Raw genomic sequence first — 20145 nt, forward strand, 5'->3', positions numbered from 1 at the left:
AATAGAATTATCCATAATTGACACTTTTTGGGTTCAATCGGATAAAATAGATTTCTAAGCAAATATACCAATATTTAGATGCATGCCATAATGTCGAAATCCTTCTTGGACCAAAATCGGCAAAGAGCAATACCACTCAGATCTTTCACCAAAATCACTGAATTTTATTTATGATTCTCACATATGGATTCAAAAATATTAAAAATCAAGTCCCTTATCTTGCTTTTACTCGTGTTTCACTTATATTCTTTAAACCAAAATTTTTTATTTATATGAAGAGCGGTGCTTTTCTAAGTGCAAACATTGTCTTATCCAGAAAAGAGTCTATAGCAGAACTCTCATTAATATGTGGTATAAGATGGCTATTAAGCTTCTTTCCTTTTTGCTATGACATTGAAATAAATAAAAGCATATATAATTATACAATAGAAACGCCATCAAAGCAAAAATTAGAAAACATAGTTGTCGTGTTTGAAATTAAACAAGCTTGTTCACAAAAGGACTTCAAAATTCGATCATGTATAATAGGTAAATGTTCAGCTGATGAACTGAAGAGCATGAATGATAGTTAGGAAATGGGGCAAATGTAACATTGTTTCAAGGTGAAATAAAGCAATAAAAGTTATTGCATCATATAAAAATAGGTTTGACGTTGTAAAGTATTGAAATTTTTTGAATGCTTGTCAGGGCCATTTTTGGTCATTACACGGTGGCTAGCTGCATGGCTAGTCTCCGCCAGTTTGACCGCATAAACGAGGTTCTCAAACGGTAAGCATCGTGTGATCCGTTTCGCACAGCTCCTCAACAAATCTTTCTATTTTATTAGAGTTTTATTAGAGTTTGTTGCTTAAGCCCTATGCGATTTCGCAATTACAGAGCGATGTAATGAGTGGTTTCTAAAGTCAATACATTTATTATCGAAAATTTAAATAAAAAAATATTTTCGAAATGGAACAAATTTTGAATGCCCTGATTTATCATGCTGAGTTTCAGAGTTGATGCTCATAGAACTTTGAGATATTAAACTCTTCCTTTTTCATATTTTGAAATAGTGATTTATTGATTTAAAATTTCTGGATAATTGATCAACAGCAATGAGAAGGTATTAAGTGAATAGCAGAAATTATAATTGTATTGAATATATAATTCAATGAAAAATTGTAAAATACGCGAAAATTGGCGTGTTTTCACCTGAGTTTTTATCATCTGGATTTATGAGATAGATCAAATAACAACAATGAGTTAAAATAACGAATTTTCGATTTTTTTATTCACTTTCAATTTCAAAATGTTAGTAAAGTGGAAATGCAATTTGGATAAATGTCGAAACATTTAGGATATACGAATTTAATTTTGTAAAATAGGTTAAATAAAAGACTATCCTCGTTGCACATTTGAAAAGCTATAAAATATAGAAATACCGCGATATTATTTATAATTTCAAATTTCTCCTAGCTTGCGCAGAATCTGAGATGCAAAGTACCATGTGGGACACCCTGTACGCCATATTAAAGAAGAAGTTCTGCTGTTTCTTTACTGTTATGTAATGATGCAATATGAAGAGACATTTTTCCATATTCATCTTTTTAATTGATATTTGCGCCATGTTCAATAAGAAGTTCAGCAGTTTCTTTACTATTATGAAATGATGCAATATGGAGAGCGCTCTTTCCAATTTTATTTCTTTCATTGATATTCGCACCATGTGAAAGAAGAAATTTGGCGGTTTCTTTATTATTATTTTCTGCTGCAATATAGAGAGCAGTATTTCCATAATTATCTTTTTCATTGACATTTGCACCATACGAAAGAAGAAGCTCTACTATATCTTTTATACTATGTAATGCTGCAATATGGAGAGATGTTTTTCCATCTTTATCTCTTTCATTGATATTTGCGCCATATGAAAGAAGAAGCTTTACTATATCTTTTCTATTGTATAATGCTGCAATATGGAGTGATGTTTTTCCATCTTTATCTTTTTCATTGGTATTTGCACCATATGAAAGAAGAAGTTTTAATATTTCTTTATTAATATTACATTCTATTGCAGTATGGAGAGCGGTTCTTCCATAATTATCTTTATCATTGATATTTGCACCATGTGAAAGTAAAAGTTCTGCTGTTTCTTTACTAAAAAATATTACTGCATAATGAAGAGTGGTTTTTCCATATTGATCTTTTTCATTAAAATTTGCACCATGTGAAAGAAGAAGTTTTAAAATTTCTCGATTATTATGTTTTGTTGCAATACGGAGAGCTGTTTTTCCATTATAATCTTTTTCATTGACATTTGCACCATATGAAAAAAGAAGTTCTAATATTTCTTTATTATTATATTCTGTTGCAATATGGAGAGCTGTTTTTCCATAACAATCTTTTTCATTGATATCTGCGCCATATAAAAGAAGAATTTCAACTACTTCTTTATTATTCAATTTTGTAGCGTAATGTAGTGGAGTCATAATCTTATTATCGAAACAATTGACTCTAAATTTATTAGATGAGGCAAGTAATACTCTACAAAAAGCAGAATTTTGCGATTTACATGCAAAATGTATTATATTCCTAAAACGATAATCAGTTTTGTCAGGAAATTCATTGTTTCTGAGAATATCTATTGTTTGTGGAAATGCAGCACACCATGGAACAATAGAATTTTTATCCTTCTCGAAAAGCAAAAATACGGCCTTTAAGTTTTGATATTTGATTATATATTTAAAACCATCCGATCTTTTGATACTTTGAATCCATTTTTCAAATATGAAATCTTTGGTATCAAGAATGTATTTAAGCATTTCATTATTATGTGAACTAACAATGTGTTTGAGATAATTAATATTTATTTTATACTCTTTCAAACATTCATTGATAATATCTGTATTACGACCAATTATTGAGTAGCAAAGACAATTCTGTGTTTTTTGGCATATTTGATTTGAAAGTAAGAAGTGGAAAATGTTAACAGATCCAAAATAGGCACATGCTTCAATCAATGATAACTTTATAGAATTGCAATCAAATTGTCCTGATATATCAGGAATTTCAAGAAAGCATAGTTCCGGCACTATTCTTTTTTGAGTAATATATACTTTGAACTTATCAATTTGATCATTCATAACTATAAATTCAATTGAATCCTCCATTGGGAATCTTGTTTCCGTAATTTTATGAAAGTCGGCACCGATATGTTTGAGTATTTTTATTTAATTCTCTCTAGAAGAATAATTGTACTGAAATGCCATGAGAATAATCTTGGTAAGTCGCTTGATCGAAAGCTGATACTTTGTTATCAAAACGTATGTAATAGTATTACACATATCTTCAATAGATTCGTTATATTTGATTTGGAAAAGCTTTTCAAATGCCTCAATAAAGTCGACATATTGTTTTGAATAGTCTGGACCAAGTTGATTTTGGATCATTTGACTGGACAAAAAATAATTTTTTTATATTTTTTTCCACAGGTACTAAAGATTAGAGTCTCATGGCCATTCTGCAATGAAAACTCTGTTACAAATGCTATTTCTATCTTCCTTCTGTATAACAGATATAGAATTTGACATTTTTTTGCGAAATCAAATCTAAAAATTCAAGTATCTTCTTTCTCTACTTGAGATGCAAATAAAAACCTTCTTGTGTATGTTGTTGCAATCAATACTTAGTTAGCAGAATCCCCTTAAAATACATTTTGATTGAATATGATATTGTATTTACAGATTAACAAACTCATATGAACTTAAACATATACTGTTATTATACAATGGACGAATGTTTATATATGCATTTATTGAATAAATCTTAAGAGTTATTCAAAATAATATTCATATTAACATTCAATTTCAAAGATTATTAGGTAATAAATAGACAGACTTTTAACATGATCGAATTAATTTAGAGGATATTTTTAGTTATTAGAGAATTTCTAGAGAATTTTCGAAATATTTTGAAAGTAAAGTGCTTGGATCAGAATGATACTTGGTAGGGTTGGGATTGAAGTCTGGTTCATAAATGAAGAATATGTTAAATAAAATTCAAATCTCACAATTTAAATTGTTAACATTGGCTGGAAATGACAAAATTTTGTAAGGAATTTCCGATTAAATAAACGAAAAATGGAAAGAACGATCTATTTAGAGAATGTGCTGCACGAGCAAAAGTCCGTGCATGAACAATTAGACTCTGTGATAATAACAAAAAAGAATTTAGAACAACAAGAAAAGAGATTCGAAAAAATGATTCATGACATCCAATTTAATGGCAAAAAAACAATGAGTGTTTTTCAAAAGAAACTAGACAATATGCTGGAAGAGAATTCGGAAATGGTTTCAACTGATGTTTCTCTACCATCAACTGAATTTATGGAAAAACAATTTAAAAAAATCGAATCTTATTTCAATAGTAAACCTCCACCCAATGATTTTGCTACTGTTCTTGAATATCTAAATAAAGGCAAAATTTTTGGCCGAGAAAAAGCTACGAATAATAATTTCGAATATAATATGGAGCAACTGTTTCTGAAATATAAAAGGATTCATAAAATTGATGAAAATAATTTGTACTTTCTTCTCGACTTTGAAAGTAGTCCGCGATCTTTGCGAAGAAAGATTAAAATATTGCTCAACTCAATGAATTGTGCTGATGATCAGTTTACGTATAACTTATCTCAAATGAACCTCGATATTACTACATTATCTAACGCAATTGAAAACAGACTAGTCTGAAGAGAATTTCGAACGATGTGCATTGGATTTGCCTGTTTCTATAGATTTTTAATCATCATGTAGTTGATTATGATAATTTTTTGTATTATTTTCGATATTTATTTCATTATAACAGTTAGAATAAGCAGTATATGCTGATTCTGATTGTGTTATTATATATTTCTTTGTTGTTATTAATAAAATATGATATTACTAAAATAAAATAGATTATTTTTAATTTTTTTCGATGAAACCTCGATATCTATGAGTATGCATGATATTGAAATGTGCCTAAGCATTAGGTGAATGTCTAGTGATTATTGAAAAGCTAAATTCTTTCCCAATTGATAAAAAAAAATCCGAAAAATTCTTATTTTATCAAATATTCTTTATTTAACAACTAAAATCAATTACCTTTCTGCTTTTGCACAGTAGACCTTCTGAGTGAAGAGAAGAACTTAAAGCTGGAATAAGTTATAATTGGAAACAGGACAATCATCATTAAAATAAACGGAAGATTTTTGCCACCACTGCCTGGCTCCATTAAAGTAGCTGTGTAAGTAAACCATTGTTTTTTGTGATAATTCTGAATTGTTAAGGATATGGATTGGGAAGGTATAACTGTAGCTGTTACATTCCATTTCTTGTCTGTTGAATTAACGTTTGATGTGAATGCATTGTTTTGTTTCGTGAATCTAAAATCTGCAAATTTTGGTTCACTATAATACGGCAATATTAGAACGTAGCGTGAATCCTCTTCTAACTCTTTAATATGCAACTTCTCGGTATAAAATCATGCTTTTTAGACGAAATTGTTCTTCCAACTAATTTCCCTTCTTTTTTTTTATAATTAGTCTAAAATTTGCATCATCTATCCTATTTCCTGTAACAGATACATTCCAGCGGCCTTTGAACTGAAATTGAGTTGACAGACAAAATAATGCAAAAAACATTTTGAAATTTTACAGTAGAATTTTAGGAAAAGAAATATTTGGTTTATGAACTTCGCTAAACAAAATGTGAAACAGCTGTTTTTTAGGCCACAAAAAAATTCAACAACAATTATGGGAAATTAAGTCGTTTTTTCAATGCCAAACTATGTAACTAGACCTTATTAACAGATTTCAGCATACAATTCTATGAAAAGCAATTACGATATAATGTTGTCTTCAAACTGGAGACTAAAAAATGGGTGATTATTTCCTTTAAACGCATGATAATTTATTAATTACTACAAACAATATGGATATACTAATCTATTCCTTGACATCAATTGGAGAGTCCAATGTAATACTTGGTTCCGAGTGATTTCGGAATAATTTAAGATTTTGTTGCTTTCCACAATTCCAAAATTGAGGAAGAGGTTCTTCAGATAATTTTGGCTTCGGTATATCCGTCTTTGTATTCATTCCAGATAAATCAAATTGGGGTGATGATTCATTGAACGCCCTGCTTGCAACTTTAAAGAAAGCATGACGTTTCATTTCAATTCTAGACATTTTTATATCTTTTAAGCGTGCAACTTCCATTTGGCTTGCGAGATTTGTAGAGAGATATAATTTATCGTTAAATTCTTGTTGGTCCTTTGTCGCATTCATCCACATAATCTGTTCTGGAGTATAAGTTTGAGTTGTTTCGTCCTGAAGAACGACAATGTGGTCGAAGTTCTGTATACCATAACTCTCTAATTTCATTGAAGAATGAAGGGCCATACCATGATAAATGAAACATTTTGGTGAGTTTGCAAACAAATTGCTTAATTCGCTCACTCTAGTTGACTTGTGAACCAAGATCTTCTTTATTATTTGCTTTGGTTGACACAGGTAAATGATCAACTGATCGTCGCAGAAAGCCATCCGCAATTTTTTTATGGGTTTTTTTGAATTTAAATTCAAAAGTAAATTTGAATTTGAACATAAAATTTCGGCAATAAAGAATATTTAGACGGGTCGATATAAAGTTTTTTATTTCGTAAAAATCGACAGTATTCAATTTGAATATGGGAAAAACGTTTTTTGTTTTTCTATTCAATCTAACATCTGAAAGTTTATTTATCCTATGCCATATTTTTATGAATGAGAACGTTTCAACGACCAGTGCTATTTCGTGTGCTTAATAATAAATAGAAAATTTACCTGACTTCATCAGATTCGGTGAAAAATCGATCTTTCTTACTGCAATTATTTTCTTTATCTTTGCATCCAATAGTATATTTTAATTGTTTGAATGCGATTTTAAGGAAATTTACTCGTTTCGTATGAAGGTTTTTCTTAGAATAGAAAATTCGGAATTAATTTTTGTCTTCAACATATTATTCATGATGAATTTGATTTGTGGAGAATTGTTTATTTCAACTAGCGATTCCGTGAAGAATTTTAATGAAGATAAGATCACATTCTCTATTGATCCAAAATTTTATGCTGTAAGATATCTCAATGATAGGATAATATGTAGAAATCAGTTCAAGTAAGGATGTCAATTCGGAAAATTGTTTTCATTTTAGGAGAATATAATTTTCCTTTTGGAAAATTTAAAAAGTGAGACGCGCAGGATTCGAACTTTTTTAAAAGTTGATTTAAATATATTCTAGTGTGGATTCTAAGGATAATATCATATTTAAAATAAGAATATACGAGTTTAGGTGGTATAATTTTTTCGATAAATTTGAGAGTATGTACGTTTAGGGCATCAAAAGTGTCAATTCGCTCAGCGAAAGCTGAGCTAGCTTCGTTCTCGAAAAAATAGGGAAGGAGTGAAAGAGAGTGATACAGATGTTGACACATTCATATCATTTCAACAAATTTTGATCAAATTGAAATTCAATGAAATTCAATTCACTTCATATCCTTCAGTCAGTACATTGACATCCTTCTACATCACAATGATAACTCGTGCATCAATAGTTCTACAACTAACTCAGAAAAAACAAGATTTTTCCTTCCAGCTTACAGCTTTTAAAAAGTTTCGATGATAAAAATCACTCTACTCTTGTTTATCGATATGTTGTGATAGTAGGTAAACGTATTCTTATCGATATTAATAAAAATATTTTTACGAAAATCTGAACCAATTACAGAGTTATTCATAAAGTTTATGATAACTGTAATTACTTCATCTTTGTTTTATATTTGAATAAACAATTTAATTTAATTTGCATAATTTTTTTTAGTTGAAAGACAGGAAACTTAGTTGAGTTTGTATTATTTTTATTGTTCAATTCATTGTATATGTGAGTGATCCAGATATTTAAGATATTTAGAAAAAATTTATTAATTTGATTTACAAATTTTAATCAAAATAGCAAAAATCTATTTGATAGCTGTAAGCAAATAATAATTTCTATTTCAACCAAAATCACTTATTTTCATCTAAACGTATAAAATTGTCAATTTTATGAGAATAAATTGAAAATCTCATGAAATGTAAAGGAGAGTAATATTTTTCAATTTTCTTTTTTCTTTCTCTCAAATATTTTCTATTGGGAATTTTCTTGTTATCAAAAAATAATTTTAATATTTGTTTATTTCATTACATACAATAAAATTTTAAAAACTCTATTTCTTCTCAAGAAAATTTTTTCCTTCATATGAAGAAACATTTTGTTCTCCATTTGATACTGAGTCTAAATCTCGATTTTTGAATTTTCTTCTTTCCAAATTTCTTTTTTCCAAATTAGAAGTTTAATTCAAATTTTCAATAGTTTATATATTTTCTCAAACCGTCTCAGATTTTCTCACTTTTTAGGGATTTTCTCTCAAAATATACAAAAATAGTAATACCAATACATGTGTCTAATATACTTTAAAACCATCGTGATAAAATTCAAAAACGAAGAGTTCTTCTCTCCAAATATAGATCCGTATTTTTCCCAAGTGAGCGGGGTATCTCCAATCCCAGCCCTATCGTCCTCCCAGTGTCAGTTTTCAATATAAAATCCAAATTTTTTTTGAAAATAAAAATTTCGAGAAATTTTTTTGATTTTTTTCTTTGATTTCAATAATTCAAAATAAATTTGGGAGTAAAAAGACACTATTTAATGAAATTCATATGAGTGAATGTGGATAAATACTCTCAAAACATACAATTTATCTATTTTTTCTTTATATTATCAACTAATTAGTGATAATTTTTTTTGAATCAGATTTTTTTTTCATTAAAAACATAATATATAACACAACAATGATGCACACATACGTATCTACACATCAAAATATAAAGCTTGTTTTGGTCTGGGCATCCCAACCCAAAATTCTTAAAAAATTGAATAAAATTGAATACTTGGGGCTGGGATACCCATCCCAAAACCGAATTGAATTTTTTGAATTAAAGAATATATTTATGTATTTATAATATACATGTGATGTCTATAAAAAATACTAAATTCTAAAAAAATTCAATTTATTCAAAACGTATACTAAGTGATCACTTCATTAGTAGGATCAGCAATCCTACTAAATGGTGAGAACGCCACTAACTAAAAAGGGAGTCCTTGGAGCTCTTGATCTCTTGTCAGTAGAGTTCATAATGAGGCATGGCATCTACTGATTTGAGATCAGAGCAATCCTACCTTACCTTCAGGAGCTACAAAGCTCCTAATCGTTACGAGAGGGAGCCTTGGAGCTCCTGAAGCTCATCAGCAGAGGCTATTTACCATTTGGGCCTCTTCTGATGAAAGATGCGAAACACATCTACGAACCAGGAGCTCCAAAGCTCCTAATCCTTACGAAAGGGAGCTTTGGAGCTCCTGAAACTCCTTTTACTATAAAATAGGACAGTTTTCTTCTGAGGTTCTCATCAAATCTAAGACTTCAGAAGAAAGCTGTCCTATCAATGTATACTTACACTCTCATGGACTACAAGTGTACAATTTTAAGGCAGAGATTATCCGAGGCTCTCATCAAATGAGGGACCTCGGATAATCTCTACCTTAAGTAGTCAAATAACTTTTCTCACTATTTAGGAACAAAAGAACAAGAGTTGGAGTACTTTAAGGCAAGATTCTTCCGAAATCTCTCATCGAATGAGAGACTTCGGAAGGACCTTGCCAAATCCTTGAACGCCAATATCCTTGGAACTGAGCTAGAACCAGGGAGAAGTAGCATACTATAGAGCACGATGGTAATCTCGGAAATGCTTATATCGCCCCAAGCACAATATTTAAGAAGTCTAACTCATATATACAAGAAGTCAGGCTGAATAGATATTGTGCATATGGTTTGCAGAACTCTCATGATATTTAAAATTCATGTTATCCCAAAAAGGTGACACTTTGGGTGTATCGTCCATCCCAGGGATGCAAAAATCACATCACCTTGGATCTATACTCCAAATTTTTTTCAAAATCAAAAAAATGAGATAAAAAAATACGTTTGGAAAATTCATTTTTACCATTTTAGGAATTTTCTCACTTTTCTTCCAAATTGACATCCTTAGTTCAAGCGAAAAATAACTAGTATATGCATAGGCAAGATCCTTTATACATTGATTATAAGAGTTTTTTGCAATGATTTTCATAATATAGAATTCATTGTAATGTTCATGAGCCAAGGGTTCACTTAAATAAGCGTAGATAATAGAAATTTACGATTATTTGATCAAAAATTCAGAATAAATTGTAAATTGCATGTATTAGCCGTTGCATATAAAAGGGATTATTATAATGTATTTTTATGGATTTTTATCAATTATTGTTTTTGCGAAATGTGCTTATAGATATCCGAAATACATAGTATAATATTTCTTGAAATTTTTGGATTTGTTTTTAACCGTATAATGTTTTGTTCAGAGGGTTAAAAAAAATGAGCGAATAAGGGATAGATAGGGTTTTAATATAAATATAGATAATATAAGGGAGTTAACTAGAAGTATAAATCTTATTTGACTTCAAGAATGATGGCATAATTGAAGCAATTTCTTCGTACATTTTATCAAATTCAGATCTTCCTCAGAAGTATGGATCTGGAATGCCTTCAGATGAATAAAGCATAAGTTTTGCTTTTGAATCTTCTGACTTAATTTTGAGTAATGTGTTATAAACTTTTTTATCTATGGCAACTATATAATCAAACAAGATCCAATCGTCAAGTCTGATTGTTCTAGCTCTATGCTGACTAATATCAATACCATGCTTCTTCACAATACGGACAGCACGGTCGTCAGCTGTTTCATTTCTATGGAGACCTGATGTTGCTGCGGAATCAACTCTTAAAGCTCCACCAGTGATCTTATCGCAGATTCCTTGACACACTGGAGATCTGATAATATTTCCAGTGCACACGAAGAGTATAGATTTCTTTTGCATTTTGATTTTTTGTAAAGATCAGAAATTAGGGCCAAATCTCACATCAAAAAAGATCCATTCAATTTTTAAAAATTTTAATATTATACTTATATTTTGATCCATGTGAATATTTTCAAATATAAAAATTTTATGCTTTGAAATTTTTGATGGGTTGATAAATTTTCAATCTCAATAATCCATTTAATGTATTACATATATGACGTCATAAACGATTTGTAAATTATAACTTTTCATAGATTTCAAAAGAAGATTTTGCTGCATTCAAAAAAAATAGACATCAAGAATTTTTTGAAAATCAATTAACTACATGAAAATGTTAATTGGAAACTTGGCTATTTAATTTCAATGGGCACTTTGAATTTTATCTCTAAAAATTTTCATTTGAGATAAATTATCCCTTTTGGCAAAATTGTATTTTGATAAATATTAATAATGCAGAAGCAAAATATATAATATTTCCAATTTGTCACCTTTGTAATTTCAGAGATCAAACCATAATCATTTATACTTTATCGTCCAATCATTTATTAATTTGCAAAACAATATAAACTGTGCATGATACTTTAATGATGAGCAAAAGATTCGTTTATATTTCATCTTCTGTTTTTCCAATTTTTGTTCGTCCTCTTAAACTCCAAAGGGTGTCATTTTCTTCAAAACTATCATCTATGTGTCAATGGCACACATGTGTTTTGTTTATAGAAAGATATCTTGGATCAATTATTGATTTATAATTATTTTTTCTATTATAATAGATCTAATACTGAAACAATCATCGAGTATGAGATTCCTTTGCTCGAATAGCATTTATGTAAAATTGATAAATCAAATTGTCAAATGGAATAATGAAATGAGTTATAAAAGCATGAATGTTCTCTATATAATGTATTTTAGTTTATTTCCATGATTATCTAATGCTACTTTAACATGTAATTAAATAACTTATGATAATGTATCACATACTGTAAAGTTGATAAGATATTTTATTAAATTAGTGAGTTGTGAGTAGAACTAAACTTCTTTACTCATTTAAAATCCAATTTTACTCTGAATACTTTATCAATTAAAAGTCTTTGGTATTAAGTAGATTTTGAATATGTCTAAAAATAGATTACATAGTCTACATTTACACGTTTTTGATATTTCCTGAATCAACTCGGAGGAATCTACCCCAAAGTATGAATTGCCTTATATTCATCTCATGCATTTGATTCTGATATATATTTGAAACTGATCTTATAGAACTTATATAGAGATTGGATAATCACTAGTAACAGTATATGGAGCTTTGAAAAGAAGGGGAAAAACATTTCATATATAGCATATTTATTACACAACAAAATCAAATTCTATATTTTTGGAAACCAATATAAATTAGAGTCAACAATACAAACAAAATAGCTTCAAATGGATAGCGAGCCAAGCTATTGCTGCTTTCAGTCTTTACACTTTCAGAGTGTATAAGTGGCTTTATTGCAGCTCTTTCTCCAAAAGTTTTTCCGCAGTCTGAATTCAAAAAGACAGAATTAATAAAATCGTTTGCATCTTTTTCGAAAAATCTTCCTTTATATATTTTCATGCACTGACCGAAGAGAGAGATCATGAATGGAACTTCTGAAGATTTCACATTGGAGAGCATCAGCAAATTTGGGGATAATTTTGGAGTTGAAAATCCAAAAATTAATTTGTCGCAATTTTCTTTTTGAAGTTTATAAACAAATTCATCTACAAAATATCTATTACTATCTGCTAGATATATTAAAACTATGCCTTTTGTGCTAACTTCATTAATTTCTTCGTCATTATAAAAATGAAAAGGAGAAAATTGCGTCCTTTTGATGAATTGATTAACAATTGAATTATCACTTGTTGATATATTGCAAATTCCATTTCCAACATAAGCAGTTAACGTTGATTTTTCGATAGAATTATTAATTTCATATGAAAATTCATTGTTTTTTGCAGAATATTTAGCAGCTCTTCTAACTGTTTTAAGCAGACTATCTGATTCAGACTGTGAAACTAAATGATATGAAGTGAATTCTTTAGAATTATTTAATATTTGAGATGAACGATGAATATTTAAGCGTGAATACTGCAATACTGTTTGTGTTATTGTATCATGATCTAATTTTAATATCTTTTTCCAATATCTTCTTTTAGGAGTATCAATTAAAAAACCTATTGGAATGGTTTCGAGTTCAAGTGATTTACAAATAGTAACATTGCGGCAATTTATGAGCATACTTGGTAATCCGTTCTTTTTCTTTGTTATATCTAGAGATTCATAAGTTTCTTCAACATTTTCGCAACCAATACATGTAGGAGTATAAAATACTGCCAAAAATGGTGTTTTTGCACTATTATCTACCATTTCATTGAATTTTTTCTCTTCAAATTCATAGTTTATACAAGATGATAGATGAAATAAGATGAAAAACATTCAAAGAAATGAATTATTATTGATTGAGTCATTAATTTTGTAGATAATGCATTGAAATTGTTCTAGATATATGGTATTCAGCTTAATAAAATTATATAATTTTGTTATGACTTAAAACTATAGGGAGATTATATTGTTTTCCGACATTAAAGTTGTGGTTTGCTGATTGATAGGTTAAAAAAGGATATTTTGAAATAATTAATAGAAAAAAGACAAAGAAAATAATTTATAAAACACATAAAAAGGAATAAATAATACTTATACAATTATTATATCTATCTTGGGATGCGTGGTTGTATTTTCATCTGTGGAGTAATTTTAATTGGAATTGTTGGCCTCTTTTTAGGCTTTGGCGGTTCATGAAGTGGTATCTGATACATCTGGTGTGGTATTGTTGGTGTAGCCGTTCCAACAGCCATTGTTACAAGCGGTTTATTCCTTCCGCTTGGCGGATTTGGAGTCATAGCAACCTGAGGCCTTTCTGCTAGCGGGGAAGCTGTTTCCGGTGGTTTTTCTGTATCGTTAATTACCCAGTCATATTGCCAATCGTAAACAAAGCCTTCTCTTATAAATAAATCTCTAAACATTTTTCTGTAGGCTGCGTAGTCAGGGCGCTGTACAAAATCTAATTTACGTACTTCGTCGAGATATACTGCAAATTCTTGTGGAATTCCTTGGCATAAACTATCTATCGGTGTAGCAACTTTTTTCTCTGAAATAAGTTCGTATTTCTTTTTACCTTTCTCGGGTATTCCTTGCCATGGAAGTGGACCTTTCAATAAATAGATTAAAACGTAACCAATTGCTTCCATGTCGTCTCTTCGAGATTGCTCTATGCCAAGATGAGTATTTATGGATGCGTATCTAGCTGTGCCGGTTAGTTTCTTTCCTTCTTTAAATGGGATATGTTCATTCGTTTTTGGATCAAAATATTTCTTAGATAAGCCAAAATCGATAAGATATATTTGATTTGCATGGTTACCAATACCTGTCATGAAATTATCTGGTTTGATATCTCGATGAATTAATCCTTTTGTATGTAAATATTCGATTCTACAAAGCATTTGATCAGCAATCATTAGAACAGTTTTAAGAGAAAAGCGTTTTTTGCACATAACGTATAGGTCTTCTAGTGATTTGCCTAACATATCCATAACCATTACATTATATTCTCCTTCGACACCAAACCATTTCATTGATGGAAATCCAGTCGCTGAGTTGAGAAGTTTGTATATTTTGGCTTCCATGTATAATTGTGGAGGTCGAGTTTGTTGAGATTCTAATTTAATTGCTACTTCTTCTTTTGTAATAACTTGTTCACCGCTATAGATGTCTCCAAAGCTGCCGCCGCCTATTCGGCGTTTCAGCCGAAACTTCGACCCAACTCTAAGATCCATTGCGGAATTTAACAAATTTTCGAGTTTTTTTTTCAAAAATTTCAACGATAATTTTTCATAGAAAACTTTTACAAAAAATTGTAACCAGACAGTTAGTTTGAGTAAACTCACTATGTTGTAAAGTGGATAGTAGATAGATGCCGTAAGCTAAAGATAAATACAAAAAAGCAATATTCTGACTGAGGAAATGACAAAATTTCTAAAAATCATATTTATTCAAAGAATTGATGCAAGATTAGATGATGCAAATCCTAATTAAGAGTTTTTTGATGTGCTTTGATTCCAAATCAGAAGGGAGAATTGCACAATCGGTAGATTGTCTTCCATAACCAAATCACAATGATAATAATCAATTTTGCATGGATTTTATCACATTCATTACAACAATTTTAGTGAAAGTAGACGAAAATGGTTCTCGAAATTGTTGTTTGATAAAATCAATCTAGTTCTAACCATGATTATATTTGTCGCATAGATATTAAGATAAATACCATTTTTGCATGAATAAAAACAAAAAGATATTGTTACAATATATTTAAATATAGAGAGGCATGAGTATTAGCTTTCTGTCGAAATTTGTGATAGTAAAGATGGGTCGAGAAAGATTTCTTAAATATAATAATAAATTCGAAATTATCTCTTTGAAAGTCAGCATTGGTAGAAAGCTGAGAAAAGAATTAATTATGTGTATGTGCGGTCTGAAATAATCTTATAGATGAATGAAAAAATCTCAAAATATAATATTGGCGAAATTATTTTTTTAACGAATTCATAAAACTTTGTATAGTAGATTCAAGCATTAGAATTATGCGCTTAAGAAACTTGTGCGCTTTTCTCTAATAACCTAGAAATGAATGAAATATTCCATGATTCGAAATAAGAAAAGTGACATTTCCAAAATTCGAACGATAAAAAAATTTGAATTTTTTTTTATAAATAAATAATGGGACAAGACCAAAGTACTTCTGATAATGTTGAAGGTGATTTTCTTATCGATGGTGGAGCTCCAGAAAATTATGTTCGTATGACCTCTGATCGTGATGGCGTTGTTCCTTTCTATCATGAAGCCGAACAAAAAACACACATTGGAGACTATGGCTATGCAGCCAAATGGTCTGTTATTAGTGGCCAAGGTGTTTCGCCTTTGTCCAGAGGCGGCCATTTCACTGTTTACGTAAAAGAATTAAACCGCGTTTACATTGGATACGGATCAAACCAAAAAGGAGAGTTATTTGGTGACTGCTGGTATCTCGACATCAATACTCTTACATGGCATTTCTTCCAACTTAGTGATGACATTGTTTCCCCACGTACAGGAGCTCGTGCAACACTTGCCGGCTCTAAAATTGTTGTATATGGTGGTTATAAGGATCGCCAATATCTCGAAGACTTGCATACAATAGATATTTACACAGGAAAAGTTGCTCGTGTAAATACTTCCGGAGATACTCCTGGACCAAGATCTGCAGTTCTTATTGCATACTACAACAAGAATCTTTTCGTTTGGGGTGGATATAATGGTGTTTGGCCAACAACATTACACATATTAAATACCGAAACAATGATTTGGCAATCAATCGATCCCAATATATCCGGACGTACTGCTATTCCTTACGGAAAGATTGGAGAAACCTATTACGGCTACGGTTGCAGTAAATCCGGAGGTTTCGTTGTTTTTGATGCAATTCAAAAGAGCCTCAAGGTTATCAAGCCACAAGGTATGGCCCCACGTAGTGACGTGATGAATGCTGGCATGTGTTCCGTTGATAACTATTTATTCTATTTTGGTGGCAAATACGATGAGAATTACTCGAATGTTTATGTTTACGATGTTGAAAGGAATACATTCTTCATCCTCCCAATTGCCCCTGATGATGAAACTGTTTCTCTCGCTGATGGTGAAGTAAATTCTGAAGGTTACCTTATGCTTCCACGTCGCCATAGCTTTACATTGTTCTATAATGACAAGCGCCGCCAAATGATGGCTTGCCTTGGCCTTCCAGAACAAGATGTTGTTAATATCAACGTTTTGTCAATTTCAGATGCGCTTTCAGTGATTCACCTGCAGAGTGATTTAGTTCGTATGTTTGATGTTAAGAAATATTGAAAAATTTTCCTGTATTTTAAAAAATTTCATTTATTTTTAGATGTTGAGTTCTGATAAATCTATTTTGGAGTGCATTCGGTTATATCTTCTTCTGATCTATCAATGGTCTGTTAAAACAAATTTACAGTTCTTGTATTATTATAAAATTGCCTTAAATTAAGTGAACGATGTCTCTCTGTTCATTTCAGATTGAGTTATGCTGACGAGTTCATCTGAATCATATTTTTATCGATGGATAATGTTTATAATGAGACCGTAAAAGGTGACATTTATTTATCCGTCTCAAAAAATTCAATCAAATTTTGCCCGGAAGAATATTTATTGTATTGGCTTATTGTGTTAAAATACTAAATAATTATTGCCAAATAATGTTTCAAATTAAAAACAATACAAAATTATTTGGATAGAGAAATGGGAAACTGCAATTCCCAGCCTCTTTCCAAAGTGAAGAATACAGAACTTCTGGCCAATAAGAAACCTGAAGTACAAAAAGAAAAGCCGAAGAAAGTTTGCGCAAAGAAAGAAGATTCAGAACCGGATTCTGAGCAGAAATCAGCTAAAGAAAATATTATAATTGAAACAAGCAGAGATCAATCAAGACCATACTTCTCATTTAATGCTTTCTTTTATCAAAATGAAAAACCGCAGATTTTTGATTGGCTGTTTTTACAAGAGCTATGCAATGGCACGACATCTCAAATATACCTCGTGAAAAATGTTGAAACACAAGCTGTTTGCGTTGCAAAGGTTTATAATAATTCTATCTTATACAGGCAACCTCTTGGAAATGAAATTCCTCCAATAGATTCATTCAATAAAGAGATCGATGTAATGTGTCAGCTTACATATCTTCATATCATGTCGTATCACGAAATGGTAGATGATCAAATGACTAATTCAAAGATATTAGTACTTCCTTACGCCTCGTTAGGAAACTTAAAAACAGCAATGAGTAATAATCAAATTAGTTATGAAAATTTAATAGTTTGTTGGTATCAAATTGCTGGAGCTTTAGATTACATGCATTCTCATGGTTTAGCCCATAGAGATGTTTGCCCTGAAAATATATTAGTTTTTGTGGAGAATTATTTTTGTATTCATCATTTCAAGTCGGTTACAAAAGTTGATAGTCCAGACCTATCACGTACCTTTGGTACATTCAGATTTTTAGCGCCCGAAGAACTAAATGGAAAGACATACGATGTTCGAAAATCAGATGTTTGGGAACTTGGAATTACAATATACTGGGCATTTTTTCGCAAAAAACCGTTTGATTTGGATATTGTACAGATTGATGACAAGCCTTATAAATATGACAAACTTTATCAGCACATTATGCAAAAACCACTTGAAATCCCAAAGATAGATTCTATATCTACGGAAATAACTGATCTTTTATCTACAATGCTCGAAAAAGATCCAGATAAACGTCCAAATTTCGCAACAATTTTAGAATCTCATGTTTTGATGATGCAAGAATACTCCACTTCAATGATACAATAAGTGGAGAGGTGTCGCTAACCGGAGAAATTCCGAAATCCGGATAATATGCGGTATATCTATATAAAAATCTTGTTTGTTTTTTTGATAAAAAAAATTTTCAAAAAAATTTTAGTTATATTTTGAGAAGTTTACAATAAATTTATTAATTTTAGGATAATGGCAGATAATCCATTCACGGATGAGCTAGCTGATGTCGAACTTCCTATTTTGCAAGACGAACCAAAGAAGGATAAAAAGCCTGCACCAGCTCCATCAGCAAGTAGCTTAGGAAATAGTAAAGAAGATTTGAAAGAAAGATATGAAGCACTTAAGAAGCGTGAAGAATCAATTAAAAAGCGCAGACAAGATCTTACAAATCAGGCAGAACAAGGCCCACAACAGAATTGGCCATCTTTCTTCCCAATTTTAAGATACAGTCCTGAGATTGATCTTCCACAAGCTGCAAGAAGATGTGTCAAGTTATGCTTTATTGGCCTCATTATCTTCACGATACATACATTTTGGAACATCGTAGCTGTTCTTAGCGTTAAAGGAATTTCAGACTATAAATTAACTAAAAATATTGTCATGGGAATACTTCAAGGTGTTGCAGGATTTTATGTATTCCTTAAATTCGGCTACCAATCCCTTTACGTTTGCTGCGCAAAGCATGATATTCAGATTCGTTGGACAGTTATACAGATTGCTATCATTGGTTGGAGCATTTATCTACTTATTGGATTCCCAGACAGCGGCTGTGTCGGAATTGCCGTGTTCCTCGATCTAATCGCAAAATCTACTTCTGTTTGGGCGAAAATCGCTGCTTTTGTCAATACTGCTCTCCTTGGCTCGAATTTGTTCTGCCAGTTCGCAACATTCCTTCAATCTCAACAATACCAGAAAGTTAGCGGAAAAGAAGATAACGCTCAACTTACAAACCCAGATCAGATAGATACACCTTTGAATCTTTAACTCGTTTTTTGTAAACTGTATTTTCTTTTAAAAAAAATCTTTTTCTTGTTCGAAATTTGAAAAATAATTAGCTAAAATGCAAATTGTATATTCAAACCTACATTAACAAATATATGTTGTTTAAAATGAATTGACGGCAAAGTATGATTTGTTGTTGAAAACAGTATATTTCGAAATTTTGTGATTTTCAATTAGTTTTAGAAAAAATGAAGGGAGTGCGAGCAACTGATTCACGTGAAGATATATTATCTAAAGTTGTAAAATAAAAAATTTACCTTTGTGAGATGATTTTGCATACCGAGGAATATATGAATGATCTATTTGAATTCCAAAGTTATATCTTGATTCAATTGGATTAATTCATTTCTCATGTGCATTTTGAGCTAGAAGAAGGGAACACATCGACGATAGATAAATTAATCAAAAATTGAATGGGAAGTCTATACCCCTCTCAATTTAACGTACAGTTCATTGAAACTTCAATGCTTCCACAAGTAATATGGCCTTATATTAGACTTCAAATTACAGAATGAAAGTTTAGGAGAGGCTTATGTACTAGTAAATACTAAAAATGATTCCACAATATTTACATTACATTATCCATGTTTCACTGCATACAACTGCACACCATACATTACAAAGTTTATCCCAGGAAATTACAAATTTGAACTCATTGGTGCTGCAGGTGGATCAGCGACATCAATCAAAGGCGGATATGGAGGCATCAGCATTGGATATTA

The 20145-nt window shown here is 30.7% G+C and overlaps 8 protein-coding genes across 8 annotated transcripts, besides 1 other annotated feature; 3 read left to right on the plus strand and 5 right to left on the minus strand.

Annotated features, from left to right (window-relative positions):
• Nucleotides 1-1586: 1586 nt before the first annotated feature.
• On the minus strand, nucleotides 1587-2798 carry TVAGG3_0320710 (cyclin-dependent kinase inhibitor 2C-related family; the record flags this gene model as incomplete). Its single annotated transcript, XM_001326744.1, has 1 exon — nucleotides 1587-2798. The coding sequence occupies one exon, from the start codon at nucleotides 2796-2798 to the stop codon at nucleotides 1587-1589; it is 1212 nt and encodes a 403-aa protein (XP_001326779.1).
• A 1028-nt stretch (nucleotides 2799-3826) lies between these two features.
• TVAGG3_0320720 (ubiquitin-like family) lies at nucleotides 3827-6571 on the minus strand (the record flags this gene model as incomplete). The annotated part of the gene is made up of 1 exon (XM_001326743.1): nucleotides 5960-6559. One exon carries the CDS (start codon nucleotides 6557-6559, stop codon nucleotides 5960-5962), a length of 600 nt encoding a protein of 199 aa, XP_001326778.1.
• Nucleotides 6572-9275: 2704 nt separating this feature from the next.
• Nucleotides 9276-9457: a mobile genetic element.
• Nucleotides 9458-10103: 646 nt separating this feature from the next.
• On the minus strand, nucleotides 10104-11004 carry TVAGG3_0320740 (non-membrane spanning protein tyrosine phosphatase protein; the record flags this gene model as incomplete). The annotated part of the gene is made up of 1 exon (XM_001326742.2): nucleotides 10648-11004. One exon carries the CDS (start codon nucleotides 11002-11004, stop codon nucleotides 10648-10650), a length of 357 nt encoding a protein of 118 aa, XP_001326777.1.
• A 1290-nt stretch (nucleotides 11005-12294) lies between these two features.
• On the minus strand, nucleotides 12295-13529 carry TVAGG3_0320750 (uncharacterized protein; the record flags this gene model as incomplete). The annotated part of the gene is made up of 1 exon (XM_001326741.1): nucleotides 12347-13378. One exon carries the CDS (start codon nucleotides 13376-13378, stop codon nucleotides 12347-12349), a length of 1032 nt encoding a protein of 343 aa, XP_001326776.1.
• Nucleotides 13530-13587: 58 nt separating this feature from the next.
• On the minus strand, nucleotides 13588-14866 carry TVAGG3_0320760 (casein kinase-related family; the record flags this gene model as incomplete). Its single annotated transcript, XM_001326740.2, has 1 exon — nucleotides 13723-14844. The coding sequence occupies one exon, from the start codon at nucleotides 14842-14844 to the stop codon at nucleotides 13723-13725; it is 1122 nt and encodes a 373-aa protein (XP_001326775.1).
• A 921-nt stretch (nucleotides 14867-15787) lies between these two features.
• Nucleotides 15788-16951, plus strand: TVAGG3_0320770 (nitrile biosynthetic process; the record flags this gene model as incomplete). The annotated part of the gene is made up of 1 exon (XM_001326739.1): nucleotides 15788-16951. One exon carries the CDS (start codon nucleotides 15788-15790, stop codon nucleotides 16949-16951), a length of 1164 nt encoding a protein of 387 aa, XP_001326774.1.
• A 411-nt stretch (nucleotides 16952-17362) lies between these two features.
• Nucleotides 17363-18454, plus strand: TVAGG3_0320780 (protein serine/threonine kinase protein; the record flags this gene model as incomplete). The annotated part of the gene is made up of 1 exon (XM_001326738.1): nucleotides 17363-18454. One exon carries the CDS (start codon nucleotides 17363-17365, stop codon nucleotides 18452-18454), a length of 1092 nt encoding a protein of 363 aa, XP_001326773.1.
• Nucleotides 18455-18600: 146 nt separating this feature from the next.
• TVAGG3_0320790 (protein transport) lies at nucleotides 18601-19428 on the plus strand (the record flags this gene model as incomplete). The annotated part of the gene is made up of 1 exon (XM_001326737.2): nucleotides 18611-19405. One exon carries the CDS (start codon nucleotides 18611-18613, stop codon nucleotides 19403-19405), a length of 795 nt encoding a protein of 264 aa, XP_001326772.1.
• Between the last annotated feature and the right edge of the window lie 717 nt (nucleotides 19429-20145).

Source organism: Trichomonas vaginalis, chromosome V, assembly GCF_026262505.1.
Source record: "Trichomonas vaginalis G3 chromosome V, whole genome shotgun sequence".
NCBI classification, from domain to species: Eukaryota; Parabasalia; order Trichomonadida; family Trichomonadidae; genus Trichomonas; species Trichomonas vaginalis.